This window comes from Camelus bactrianus, chromosome 10 (assembly GCF_048773025.1).
Source record: "Camelus bactrianus isolate YW-2024 breed Bactrian camel chromosome 10, ASM4877302v1, whole genome shotgun sequence".
NCBI classification, from domain to species: Eukaryota; Metazoa; Chordata; class Mammalia; order Artiodactyla; family Camelidae; genus Camelus; species Camelus bactrianus.
This window is the reverse complement of record NC_133548.1, coordinates 5,519,270-5,533,652: the sequence shown is the minus strand read 5'-3', so window position 1 is coordinate 5,533,652 and position 14,383 is coordinate 5,519,270. Positions and strand designations below refer to the sequence as shown.

The window sequence follows — 14,383 nt, the reverse complement described above, 5'->3', positions numbered from 1 at the left end:
CTTCGGGAAAGAAAAGGGAAAAGCAGCCAGTGGCCTGAGGGGCGGGGCGGGGGCAGGTGACAGTCAGGTGAAGTCAGGCAGGAACCTGCCTCCATGGAGCCCAGGAGACGCCCTGATGAAGCAAAGGTGGGGGCTGTATGCCCGCTGCTGTGATTCCATGGGAAGGGGAAAGTCTGAGAGTCAGAAAACTCAAGGTTCAAATTCCGGCTTGGCCATCGTCCAGTCATATGACCCTGGGGATCATTCTACCTCCCTGTACCTGTGTGATATTGTGATATGTAAGAGCTATATAATTTGGGTTTTGTCCCTGGTTCCCGGCACAGAGCTTCTAAAACCCTCGGAATTTCCTGAGTGGTAGGGGAGACGGGAGCAACTTTTCTCATTCGCAATTAGCCCCTTTCAATCACAGCTGGGTTTGTGCAAATGCGGTGACTCTTGATGGCCCTCTAGATAGCTTCAGGATGGGGGCTGGTTGCCAGGGGAACCCACCATGTGACTGGAAGGTTGGAACTTTCAGACCGCCCTACCCCACTTGGAGGGGAGGGGCTGGAGGTTGAGTTAGTCACCAAAGGCCTATCAAGCTTCTGTGATGGAACCTCCCTAAGAACTCTAAACGGTGGGGTTCAGGGAACTTCCAGGTTGGAGAACGCATCCATGTGCCAAAAGGGTGGCCCACCCTACTCCCTGGGGACACAAGCTCTTGCACTCGGGACCCTTACAGCAGGACTCACCCCAGTGTGCCTCTTCATCTGGCTGTTCAACTGTACCCTTTGTAAGAAACTGTGAACAGTAAGTGAAGTACTTTTCTGAGTTCTGTGCGCAGTTCTAGCCAACCATGGAACCCGAGGAGGGGTCGCGGGAATCTCTGACTCACAGCCGGCTGGCCGGACGTCCAGAAGGCCTGGTCTTGCAGCTGGTGTCTGAAGTGGGGGCCGTCTTGGGGGACTGAGCCCTTCACCTGAGGGGTCTGCACTAACTCGGTAGTGCCAGAACTGAACTGAATTGGAGGACACATAGTTGGTGTCTGCAGAGAATTGGAGAATCGGTTGATGTAAAGAAAAAACCCACATATTTGATGTCAGAAGTGTCATGAATCAAAAACAGTTCAAACCTGTTAGACCATCTGTAAAGCAGGCTTCTCCGCCCAGCACAGAGGGCTGCCAAGTGACCTGCTGTGTGTGAAACTTCAAACTGTCCCTTTGGTTTCAAGGACTATAAACTGCAGGACATCCTCAGAGGACTATGATTAGATTTCACACCATCAGTGCCATCAAATGTTTACTGAGCACCTACTGCCTATAACACACACTTGTGGACCAAGGATAATATAAAACATGGCTGCTTCCTTCAAGAAACTTCCTGTCTGGGTGAGGAGACAAGACCAGTACACTTGAAATACAAGGAGTATCAAACACCGAGCATACACAAAGTTTCCTTTGTGAGAAAAGGACGAGAGAAAAGGAGGATGGGGGAGTGTCAGTAAGGTGTCAGGAGGGAGGGGACTTGACCTGGGCCACTCAAGAGGCCCTGGCGGGTCACGGCACCTGGCACTCGGGGTGTCAGCCCCTGCTCAGCAGGCAGATGGGCGGTGAGAGGCGACCATCCTCTCCCTGCAAGACGGTCTGGCCCGACTAGTCCAGGGTCAGGCAGCACCAAGTAGATGCTGATCAGGTGAAAAGTCTGCCTTCAACAGAAGATGAAGGTGGAGAGCTTTAGTGAAATGAAAAGCAAAGAAAAGACACTCATTTGTTCATTCGTTTGCGACGCACCAGGCACTGTTGGGCACCTGCACAAGAAGAGAGGAGGTCCCTGTCCTCGTGAAACTGACATTTCATCCTAGTCAGAAGGAGACCACATGCACAAACAAGATCATTCTAGATCCATCCACATTAGTAAGGACTGGCTGTTTCCTTGCCTCAGACCTCCTCCTCAAGACAGGTGTCCCTTAGAGTCACTTGACAGAGAGAATAAAGTCCTAGGAACCACATCCCTCCCTCCCTGAGGACATCAGAGAGAAAAGGTAACTCCTCATCAATTTGGGCTGTTGGGAAGTTTGGGACAGAGAGAAATGTGTGTCCCTCCCTCTCATCTGTTCCTCGAAGCACCCCCCCCACTCCCTCCACTCACCCCCCCCAACACACAGAGCCAATTTCCCCTTCTCCCTGGATCCTTATCCCATGACCTGGAGGAGAGTTCGGCTGTTGAAGATAAGAAGCAGCAGCCCTTTGGGGCCCTTATCAATTTTCTTCCCTGTGAACTGAGGGGAAAAGATTTTCTTCTAAGCAAACAAGACATGTTCTCCCCCTTAGATCTGAGCAGGGAGTCTGGCCTCCCAGAGGCGGGGCTACCGCCTTCCCCTCACAGCTGCGCAGGATGCACTCACACTCTCACGTCTTGGGGACAGCTGATCTTGGCCCTTCGATTTCCCCAATTCCTAAAGGAAAGCCTGGCGCTCCTGTTCTGCAGCTCCAGAGCATTTCATCAAGGCCCAAGGTAGCCAAGGACCTGGAGCACCACAGGTGTGGGCCCCTGGGCCCTGGCCTGGTGCTGTGCTCAGAGCAGACCCCGCCCCTGACCGCTGGCAGCGTCACCATTTCCACAAGGGACTCCAGTCAAGGGAACCATGTGACCTTTTCCCTAAATGTCACCACCACACAAAGGCATTCTGGCCCAGAGCTCTGGGACCCATGGCCCATCTTCCTCTGTCCCCAGGTCTCGGGAAGGGTCCATTTTCATTGGCGGTAGGGTTTGCCTACCTCGGGCTCCAAAGTTTTGCCCCTTCCTGACCAGAACTGTCCCCACAGGCCCATGAGCAATGATCCAGCCCATCCCTCCTAGGGATTCCTGTCTCTGAGGCCCATCCCCAGAATCCCTCTGCCCTCTCTTTCCCAGGTACTAGGAGGCTGCCAAGTTTCAGAGGAGAGAAGTGATGGCCACAGAGCAGGCATCAGGACATCAGGACCCCAGGACCCCACCAGGACAGCCTAGAGGCCTCTTACCATGGCAGCTGGTCTGCAGAGCCCCAGGGAGGCCACGCTGTTCTTGGTGCCGGAACACCCAAATCTGGGCCCTCTGCCTGCTGTCTTTTTATAACTGATGTTCTGGGTTAAGCCTCTGTCAATGACTTTCCAGGACTGCCCCCTGCCCTAGGCTCAGAGGAGAGAGAGGCTGCTGGTAAGCCAATTTCCAGCTCAGGAGTAGACCTTGAACAGACTGTTTGAGGGAAGGAAAAAAAAAAAACAAAATCAGGTCAGGGGTGAGCGGGAGAGGGCAGTGAAAAGCCGCTGCCTGTGGGTTCTGGTGGAAGGATTAAAGGGCAGTGGTATTTGGGTTTTACAAGGGAAGGAGGGCCAGGGCCAGGGATCGGAGAGCCAGCCGGGAGAGAGAGTTTCTGGCCTAAGAAAAGGAGCAGAGGCTCCGATGGGAGAAGAAAAAAAGTGAGGAGTCTGATGTCTTTCTCCTCCAGCTGAGACCTCACAACACCTCAGAAATCCCCCCGGGAACTGGTGACATCGTGGCCCTTTCTCCCTACAAGGCCAGGAGACTGGATCCCTCACAAGGGTACACATTACCTAGTGGCTCTTGTGAGCCGTGGGCCTAGTATGATTTTGTTAGCAAAATATTTAAATGCTTGACCATACTATTAAGGCCGCCCAGACCCCTTCATTTAATGTAGTTTTATCCCACAGACCACTCCCAAGAACGGGAATAGAGTTCACGCCCACTGGGCACCATCCACTATCGCCAAAGCACAAACAAACCAGGCTGAGCTCTGACCAGTCACAGTTCTATCTTCGCTTAGTTTCCCGAACTCCGGGTTGATTAGTCAGAGAGGGCCTTCCCTGGTTCCGGGCATTCACCTGGCAGGGCAGGGGGCACCCAGAGAAGCCAGTGTGCCAAGCCCGCTAACGAGGTGTGGACACGCCTGTCCCTGCAGGGGCCCTCGGTCAGGCAGAGCCCGGATCCCAGGAGCCTCCTGGAGGCCACAAGTTAAATGGAAACCTGCGTGGGAGGGAACTTGCCCGCTCCTCTCAGTTCCAGAGCTTGACCCACACAGGGGCTTCTGCCTCCACCTCCTCTCCATCCTCCCCTAGAGCTGGCAACCAGCAGCCTTCTGCTCTCCTCCTGCCCACCAAGGAAGGGTGCTCACCACTGATAAACCCTACAAAGGCAGGCAGCTGGAGATCCTGGGAGAGGAAGCCCGAGTGACCCTTCAGCTAGAGGCTCTGCCCAGAAACAGGAAGAGTAGAGGGTCAGTTGGAATGCCAAGGTGAAAAGCCAGCAGAAACTCCCTGCTCACAGTGTTGCCCTTCTGAGCTCCCCAGCACTGGCATCGGGAGAGGCAGCCGGTGCTTCTTCCCCAGCTGGAGGCAGAGAGATGCCCTGACTCACACGTCCACCTTAAGACTGACCATCTGGTTGGTGAACTGCTGGGTGGGTGACTGGAGGGAACAGTCAGCATCAGGCTGTCACACGGGCCTCTGCCTCCCAGGAGCAAGGATGGTCTAAGGGAAATTTCCACAGCATGAGATCTTAGTTTTTTCAAGCACATTCACACGCCTTAACTCAATCTCCCTACACCACTGGGAAGAAGACAGGACCAAGACATTTATACCCACTGATGGAGGGGAGTTGAAACCCTCATGACATGAATGCAGGAAACAGGTTACCCCAGACCAGGTCTGAGAAGGACTGGACAGTCCAAGCCTACTTGGGGAAGGGTACAAGCTCTGGGTGAGGACCCCTGGGTGAGAACTGGCCAAAACTGGAAAGGATGGGAAGTCCTTCACTGGATGCTCCGGACATGTTGGTGACACGGGTTACAGAGGGTGAGCCAGGCATGAGAAAAGAACGGAGTTTTGGAGTGAGACAGATTTGGGCTTGGATCTTAGTTCTCCTCTGAGTGTATGTCCTTGGGAAAGTCATTTTACTTCCAAGTCTCAGTTCTGTCACTTGTAAGACGGGGATTAACAACACATATCTTGCTGGGTTATGTATGAGGCTTAATGGGTCTGATTACTATGAATAGTCAGTTTCTATTTCCAACTGTTTCCAAATTTTCTCATAAAAGTAGAACCTTCCTCATGAGAGACAGGCAGACAGGAAGGAGAAATATATCCTGACATTCTAGTTTTTCTCCAGCTTTTGTTAATCTCCCAACACGGAAGAACTCAGCTCAAGAAGGACAAGGGTAAGAGGAGAGATCGGTGGTCAAAGAGGCTCATTTAGATGGTTGGGCACATCCCTCCCTTCCTTGTTATCTTCTCCTGGACACCTCCTGGCAGCCCAGAGGCACTGTGATATATGCTACCTTTCTTCCCATGGCACCTGGTATCTGGGACGAGATCAAGGAAGAAAGGCACCTCGCTTTGAGCGGGAACACTCCCAGGAAGCACAGAGACCTGCGTTCTTGGTGGGCAGAGGATTTGAGAGGATGTAGGCCTTTGCTTGGACCTCCCCAGGGCCAGAGAGGACTGGGACGACATCCAGGGGCACTGGGGCCAGTCCTCATGCAGACACTTCTGGGCTCCGGCCACCTTCGCTCCTGCTTTACCTCCAGCTTTACACAGAGATCAGGCAGAAGAAAAAACCTTCAGAACAGTTGTCTCCTCCAGAAGAGAAGTTGCTTGCGAGTTGGCCCACATCTTACTCAGCTCTGCCTGTAGCGGGCACTTCACAGATTGTCACTGGACTGGACCAAAGCATCATCACCCACAGCAGCAGCAAGAATTCGGCTGAGCCCAGTGCAGTCTGCCTAGGCCTCTACCAGCAGTGGGGACACAGAGCCACTGAGGCATGGTCCCTGCCCTCAAGGTGCTCATTGTCAGGGAAGGCACTAGACGTGTAAACAAAGAAGTGAAATGACTTCTACAGCGTGGTGATTACAGTTAATAATAGTGTGTATTTGAAAGTTGCTAAGAGAGTAGCTCTTAAAAGTTCTCATGACACCAAAAAAATGGTAATTATGTGCAGTGATGGATGTTAACTAGACTTATTGTGATCATTTCAATATAAGCAATATATACAAATATTGAATCATTATGTTGTGCACCTGAAGCTAACATAATGGTATGCGTCAGTTACACCTCAATGTTTTAAAAAAGGAAAAAAGAGGTGAAGTGTGGTAGGTATTGTCACATGGAAATAAGCAAGTAAGGTAAGGCCTAAGAAGCAAAGGTCAGCTCTAAGCTGGTGGTGGGAGGAGGTGCAGCAAGTCAAGGGTCACAGGAATGAGACTGAAAGATGAGGAGGCTGACAGGTGGCCTGGCAGGGAAGGAGGAAGAGGAAGCATTCCAGGAAGAGGGAGAATTGTGACAGGGAGGCCACCTGGCTTTGCATGTTCACAAGCCATGGGTGGAGGCTAGGACACCAGTTGCCAGAACAAGGCTGGGTAGAAAGGCAAGCTCTCCACCCCTCACTGCATCACCGAGGAATGCAGTCATCTGTGCTACTGGCTAAGTAGAACATCCAGCACTGAAAAATGCAGCAATTAACTTTCTACACAGTCATAAAATATTGCCGAGACCACCAATGACTACTTTTTCATGGTTGTTTTCTTTATCTTAGGAAAACAGAGGTGGGGGAGGGAGTAAGGATCTGGCTCAGTTAAGCCAATGGCGAAGTTACTCACTGCTGCTCTGGATTGTGGGTTGCTCGGATGAGGAAAGAACCCTGCGTGGTTCGGACAGACCAGACTTCCTATTGGGGACTCCAGGCATGAACGACATCAGTCTGCACTCAGCTCTGGGGGTGGGGATGTGGTCAACAAGAGGCAGATCTTGCATCTGTCCCAAGCCTCTGGTCTCACACCATCAGAGCAGGACCCCTGTAATGACCTCGGTACCCCATTCTTCTCTATCATCCCAAGTCCAGCCACCAAGGCACTGAGGTTCTGTGACTTCTGTGTAGCAAAGCAAGCAGATAGAATGTCTTCCATTTATTCCAAAAGCTTACAAGGAATGCCCACTGGGTAACAGAAACAATGCTAGGTGCTATAGAGAAATAAAGATAGAAGGTGATGACCCTACATCAAGAATCCACCATGTGGATGTTGGAAGTAAGACAAGTGAGCTTCCACCACCAGAGTTAATCACACAGGGTAATGCCACAGGGTATAGGATCCCAGGGGCTGTTTCCAGGCCACTACTATCTCTTCATCACCCCCATAAAGATGCAAGAAGCCAACCACTTTGAGATATCAGCTCTGGATCAATGAGCAAACGCTTCTGGATTGACTCAACCCAACCCTAGTGTTAACAAGCCTCATAATTTCCAGGAAACCCCCATTCCCTTCCTCCTCCGCACAGCTCACACCTTCCAGCACCACCAGTACCCTCATCCGGCACCACAGCTTGAGCTTTGAAAACTGTGTTGAATTGCAGCTCCAACTCATAATTCACTCTTTGACTTGGGAGATTACAGGACCCTTTGAACCTTAGTTTCCTGATCTATAAAATGTAGAATGATCTGAGTCATCTTGCGGCATTGCTCTGAGGATTTAATGAGATCATGTACTTTTGAGATACCCAGAGAGTCTGGCACATTAGAGATGCCCAGAAAAGTGACCCCAATGGTCGGCCCTTGTGATAACAGCGTTAAGCTTTCTCTCTTCCCATCACGCCTTGAAGCTCAAGATAAGAGACGTAGAGACATAGAAACAAGCCTGGGGGGCCAAGAATAGAGTGTCAGTCCCATGCAGGATGGTAACTGGAAGGAGCTGTGAATCAGAAAAATTCTACTCCTACTTCTGCCACTATTAACCAGTGTTGTGCTAAGAGGCAAGTCACTTGCATTCTGGGCTTTAGTTTCTTTAACCATTAGGCCATGGAAATAATGACCATGCCTTCTTCACAAAGGCCATGTGGATTGAAAAAATAATAAAGCATAAAATATTTACTGCAGTAAACCGTGCTACCAAAGTGCCAGGTCCTATGGAAACTTAGTCCAGTTGACAGGAAAGAGTGGGGAGGAGGGGTAAACAAGATAAAGTTAAATCAATACACAGTAAGACAAGCATCAAAAAGAATAAAACACTGAGGAACAAGTTTAACAAAAGAAGTGAAGACTGGTTCATTGAAAACTACAAAATGTCATTGAAAGCATTTAAAAGACCTAAAAGAAAAGGAAAAACATCTCATGTTCATGGGATCAGAGACTTAATATTGTTAAGATGGCAATACTCCCCAAACTGATCTACAGATTTGATGCAAGTAAACTTTATCAAAAATCACAGCTTACTTTATTTGCAGACATTGCCAAGATGATTCTAAAATTCACATGGGAATGTAAAGGAACCAGGACAGCCAAAAACATCTTGAAAAAGAACACAGTTGGAGGATTCACACTTGCCTATTTCAAAAGGTACTCCAAAGCTACAGTAACCAAAATGGTGTGGTTCTGGGATATGGCTATACATATAGTCCAGTAAAATAGAACTGAGGGCCCAGAAAACTCTCACATTTATAGTCAATTGATCTTCAACAGGGTACCAAGACAATTCAACAAATGGCGCTGGAATCACTGGATATACACATGCAAGAGGATGAAGTTGGACCCCTACCTCACACCATTTACAGAAACTCACACAAAATGGATCAAAGACTTATATTTAAGGGCTTAAACTGTAAAAATCTTAGAATAAAATATAAATCCTGTGGCCTTGGATTAGGCACTGGTTTTTCAGCTATGACAGCAAAAGCTCAAGCAACCTAAAAGAACATAAATTGGCTTTTGTACTTTCAAGGACCCCTGCAAGAAAGTGAAAAGACAACTCACAGAATGGGAGAAAATGTTTATAAATCATATAATCTGATAAAAGTCTAATATCCAGAACATATAAAGAACTCTAACAACTCAATGACAAAAATACAAACAAACCTAACTAAAAACGGGCAACACATTTGAATAGACACTTCTCCAGAGAAGACATACAAGTGGACAATAAGCACATGAGAAGATGCCCAACATCTTCAGTCTTAGGGAAACGCAAATCAAAACCACAGTGTGATACTACTTCACATGCACTAGGGTGGCTATAATCAAAAAGATAGACAATAACAGGTATTGGTAAAGATATGGATAAACTGAAACCCTCACACACTGCTCGTGAGAATATAAAATGGTGCAGCCGCTTTGGAAGACTGGAGTTCCTCAAATGATTAAATTTAGAGTTATCATATGATCCAGCTCCTAAATATACACACAAGAGAAACAAAAACGTATGTCCATACAAAAAACATGTACATAAATGATCACAGCAGCACTGCTCATAATAACCAAACAGTGGAAACAACCCAAACGTGCTGATGAATGGATAAACAAAATATGGTATACCCACACAATGGAACATTATTCAGCCATTAAAAGAATGAAGTACTGTTACTTGCTACACAGTGGATAACCCTTAAAAACATTCTAACTGAAAAAAGCCAGGTACTCCACTTCTATGTAATGTCTAAAAAAAGTAAACCTATAGAGGCAGAAAGTAGACTAGTGGTTGCCAGGGGCTAGGGGACAGGGTTTCCTTCTGGAGATCAGGGTTTCCTTCTAAGGTGATGAGAATGTTCTGGAATTAGATAGTGGTGATGGTTGCACAACACTCTGAATATACAAAAACCACTGAATTATACACTTTTAAAGGGTGAATTTTATAGAATGTGAATCGTATCTCAATAAAGCTATCATAAAAATAAATTTTAAAAAGTAACGCATGTTAAGGGGAGGGTATAGTTCAGCGGTAGAGTGCATGCTTAGTATGCATGAGGTCCTGAGTTCAATCCCCAGTACCTCCATTTAAAAAGAAAAAAAGTAATGTTTGTTAAAGCTTCTTAAAAAGTTAACATCCTCGTGCAAATGTTTTTTTGTGTTCGTCAGTTACCCGTCAGTCAGAAGTTATATGCTCCTTGACCTCAGAGAGTCTTCTAATAAGGGCGGGAGAGCTTTCTTTTGGCAAAGCAAATTCAGTGCTGGGTTATTTCAGGATGTGGTACCCTGGTTGGTATTTATTCATTTCTTTAAAACTAACAATAATAGACATATTACAGGTTCACATAAATATTTTAATAAAACATAAAAACATTTTAAAACTTAGTGAGAATATTATTTTACATTTTTGAAAATCTCTTTAATGTCCAGCTTGATAGAAAACACTGGATTCTCATATCTGCACTTCTGCATTCAACTTACTGTGATAAGTAATGTTTATGAAGAACATCTAGACTCGCTCATACATGTAGTTGCAAAAGGGAGGAATATTTTAATAGCCTTTTCAGACAATTGTGGATACCACTGTTTGATACTATGCCAACACTCGACAAATAGTAGTTAATTATAATGTGAAATATGAAACCTTATAAACTTTTATGTACTCTGTTACATTCAAGTCCATTCACCTCTCTTAAATTGCAAATGGGCCTTTTCCCAGCATGATTTTGTAACCTCATACATCCGTTATTTGGGAAAATCAGTTTACTGAGTTACACTGATCTTCAAAATGTTGACACATTTTATTGTAAAATGCCACAATGTCACAGGTGTAATATCACCACCAATCTCATCAGAAAATCCTTTAAGTACTGAGAAGCTGTCAAGATGATGGATACAAGCTTTCCAAAACTCTAGTTTTTGCTTGAAAGCTCTAATTTTACCATTGGCAACAAATACTACTAGTGGTTTCTTTGAAGCAACAGGCTCACTACACTCATTTCAAGGAAAAGTCTGTCAGATACCCGAGTCTGAATAACGACGGCTATCCGTCAGTTACTTCAAGTAAAAGCAGCATTCCCGGGGAAAGCCGCTAGTCAGCTCGTAACTCAGAAGCCCCAGACACGCCTTCCCTTGAGCCACCCAACGTGGTTCGGCTGCAGAATGTCTACTTCCCAGCCCACCACGAAGAACATCAAAACGTGCACACAAGCATAGAGAGTTAATAATTTTTTTGTTACTGCTTTTTTTTTTTTTTTACTGCACACTTTTACTGCTTCATCAAGGCCAGTCTTAAGTGGAGCTAGCTCTTTGGAACGCCAAGTGTGCAAAGGGGAAGGGGTCCGCCCTGGTTCAAGAAGAGCCACCAGCCCTTGTGCCTCAGTGCAAATGTCAACACGGTGGAAGGGGCAAGTGACCCCCTAAGTAATACATGAAAATCATTCTGACTCGGACCCCCTTGAAGTGGCCTTGAGCACTTGCAGGGACCTGGGGACCCCACTTGTAGAACCACTGGTCTAAGAGGCCACTCCCTATGGACCGAGAGGAGAAAGCTTTAAAATAAAGCAAACAGCCTTCTTCATTTGTGACTGAAGAGGAGGCGGCGGCGGTGAGCGCAGAGTGGGATGTGATCCCTGTACTGAGTCAGGGTGGTGGGCTGACCGCAGCGCCCGGTAACTGACAGTCTTAGAGAGCCTGGGAGTTTCAGCTGACAGACGCTTCCTGTGGTTTCAGAGTCTTACAGACACGCTCCCTGCTTCTCTTGCCTCTGACCCACACCACCTTTCCATTCCTTTGACCTCACACAACAGAGGGCCCTGCCAACCTCAGGACGGTTCTCCTGCACTAGACAGGGCAAAGCAGTGAGCGTGTGCAGCCGGGGCAGGGGGGCGGGGGCGTGGACCGCAAGGAGAAAGGGAAGAGGGCAGTGGATTCATTATCTGCCCGCCTGGCTGCCCCCGGCCTTGTTCACCTGGGGGACACGGAGGCGGCTTTCCCACCACATTCCCTTCCTGCCAGGGCAGAGCTGGCCTAGATTCCTGCCAACTAGCCCCTTAGGTCACTGTGAACAGAAAGGTTTTTCCCCCTTTTCCTGCTCCCAGAGAGAGGTAAAGTCTCTTGGTAGGGAAGGCCCTTCTCTCAGCACCTCAGTTATCAGCTCCCACCTGGCAGCGACCAACACAAGACCCCACGTTGGCTGGAAGCCCTGTCCTCCTAGGATTTCAGTAAAACAAAGTGAAGTCAGGGTGGAAACGGATTTCTCTCTGGAGACTAGACTGTTACAAGTGCAGCAACAGGAAAGCTTCTGGCCCAGGAGCTGAATGCAGAAAACAGAGCACCATTCAAGCCCAAGGGACAAACAATAGGCCCTTATCCTCTTTTCTGTGCCAGGCCAAGAGCTGCTCAGCAGAGCCGGATGGCCCAGTGGGTAGCCCCTGGACAGGGCTGCCCTGGGACATGTGTGGGTCCCAGGCAAATATTTTCTGGGATCCTCATCATCTGTATAAAAACCTGAGTCACCCAAAATTACTGTGTCAGCACCATTTTGGCCACCCAATCTCACAGGATCCTACAAAAGAAATACTGTGGCCACCAGTGGAAGCTGCCCTCCTGGACCGGGGCCTGGACTTGGGGCCCTGTGACAACCCTGTAGGACATCTGGTTGTCCCTGCACAGGGCAGAAGGTTGAGAGTACCACAAAGGGGCTGATGTGGGTCCCAGCCTGGTTTGGAATGCCCAGCCGGAACAGCGCTGGAGGGGGACTTTGAAGCTTTAGAGGAGGTGCTCCAAAGTGTGGGGCCCCTGAGGTGTAGAGTTCCAGGCAGAGGCCACCTGTGCCCAGCGTGAGGGTGGCACTGACCCTGCGGACAGAGCCACAGTTCTGGCCTGAAGAGGTGAGAGGGCTGCCTTTAAGAAAGAAATCTAGGACCTCACAACCCAGGGACCTCCTGCCTCCCAGTCACCGCTGCCTGAGCCACCCATTCTCCTCCACCTGCCAGCCGTAGGGGTGCCAAGGAGGCTTGTTGTGAATTTCACAACTCACCCCTGCCCAGGTGAGGTCTCAGTGAGGTCAGCAGGTAATAGGCCAGGAAGATGCCAAGACAACTCTGCTGGGAGTTCTTTGAGGGAAGGACCGAGCCTGGCCTGAAGTAGATGCTCAACAGATGTGAGGAGAGAACAAAATAATCCACAAATTGATAATCTGCTGCCTGGCAAGAAAGCGTTTAATTCAACTTGAAACAGACCCGGCCCCCTGGGGCCTTTCTGCCATCTGCCCACTGACACCACAGGGGCTGGTTAATAGCAGTGCGACGCAGGGTCCTAAGGGTGGGGGGTGCTCACCAGGCAGACACAGCAATAGGACCCCGACTCCAGCCAGGGAGGGGGCGGCGTGGCTGCCGGAGCTCCTCTCACCCTCCACTCCAGTTCAGGGGAGAGTTTGAGTCTTTGAAACCTGCCCAAGGTTCCCTGTGTTCTGCCAAGACCATGCCCAGCCACGCCAGCTGTGGAGCAGGTAGGAAGGTAGGAGCACGGCGGGGAGGCTCCCCCAGGCCCACCGGGCTCCGGCGCTCTCCTAACAGCTCGGCATTATTACACAGTACCCGGCCTTCTGCCTGTCTCCCCTGGGGATAGGAGATCAGAGCTTTCTGGTTCCCTACTGTGTCTCCAACACGTAGCATGTGTTCAGAACACGGTGAGCGCTTGATAGATAGCTGCGGAGCGGACACAAGCCTCTCTCAGCTGTGCAGCGGCCCCTGAAGACGAGGGCTGCTGGCCAACACTCGGGGCACAGGGGCTCCAGGGGGACTCAGCCCCGCCCTGGAGGGCTGTGTGGGGGCTCGCCAGGGGTGCAGGGAGTGAGACAGGAGGCCTCAGCAAGCCCCACGGGCAACAATCCCTCGGAGGCTTTGGGCCAGGTTCAGAGACTTCCATGACAAATGCCCTGAAGTCTTGTGCTAAAGGAACAGAGGGCAATCAGGTGGAATTCCCGGCCCTGGGGAACAAGCGTGGGCAGGGGCGGGGGAGGCTGGTTCCACTCCGCTGAGGCCCCAAAGTCGTTCAGTCTCCCTTCTCCTTCCCAGCCCTGGCCTGCGCATGGGCTACTGCTCGCATCTTTCAGCATCTCAACCTAAGTGCTAACCACCCTTCCTCCCCACGCTGGCTCAGTCTCTCCCTAAATGCTTATACCCCTACCCACCCATCCCTGCTTCAGTTCCTCCTCCCCCTTACCCCCTAAAACAAACACCAACCATCACTGCAAAGCCACCAACAGATTCGGCTAGAACTCCCTCCACTGCCGGTGGGACTGGCTTAAATAAATGACCTCTTCACAGGGGCCCCACCTCCTCCCTGGCTCTCCTAATGGCTTTTCAAGTGTGGGCCCAGGGAAGGCACCTGGTCCTCATTCACCAAATCCTTCCTGAGGGACCCCACCATTCAGCTGAGCCCACTATTTTCCCCTAGCAATGGGCAGGGCAGCTTCACCACTATGGACAGGATACCTGTTCCGCTTGTTGCCAAGCAGTTTTATACTTGCAGTCTGTGCTCTGAACAAGGTTAAGAAGAGCCGTACCTCCCAAGTGATGTGGCGGGCTAGAGGCAGCCAGTGGCTCACTCCACTGCCAGGCCCGAGACCACAGCTTATTCATCTTGGCATCCCAAACGCAGCAGAGCAGGGACC

The 14,383-nt window shown here is 49.6% G+C and overlaps 1 protein-coding gene across 6 annotated transcripts in view; it reads right to left on the bottom strand.

Annotated features, from left to right (window-relative positions):
* Positions 1-14,383, bottom strand: part of PC (pyruvate carboxylase) — a 103,846-nt gene that overhangs the window by 46,726 nt on the left and 42,737 nt on the right. The window contains exon 1 of one of the 6 annotated variants that reach the window (XM_074371669.1): positions 3,000-3,185. The exons of 4 other annotated variants lie outside the window; for them this stretch is intronic. Coding sequence is in view for 1 of the 2 variants with exons in the window: in XM_074371670.1 (XP_074227771.1) it covers positions 3,000-3,002 (3 nt within the window). In the remaining variant the exon portion in view is untranslated. Of the gene's footprint in view, positions 1-2,999; positions 3,186-14,383 lie in introns of those variants that run through there. One more of the 6 variants, XM_074371670.1, reaches the window with a different exon arrangement.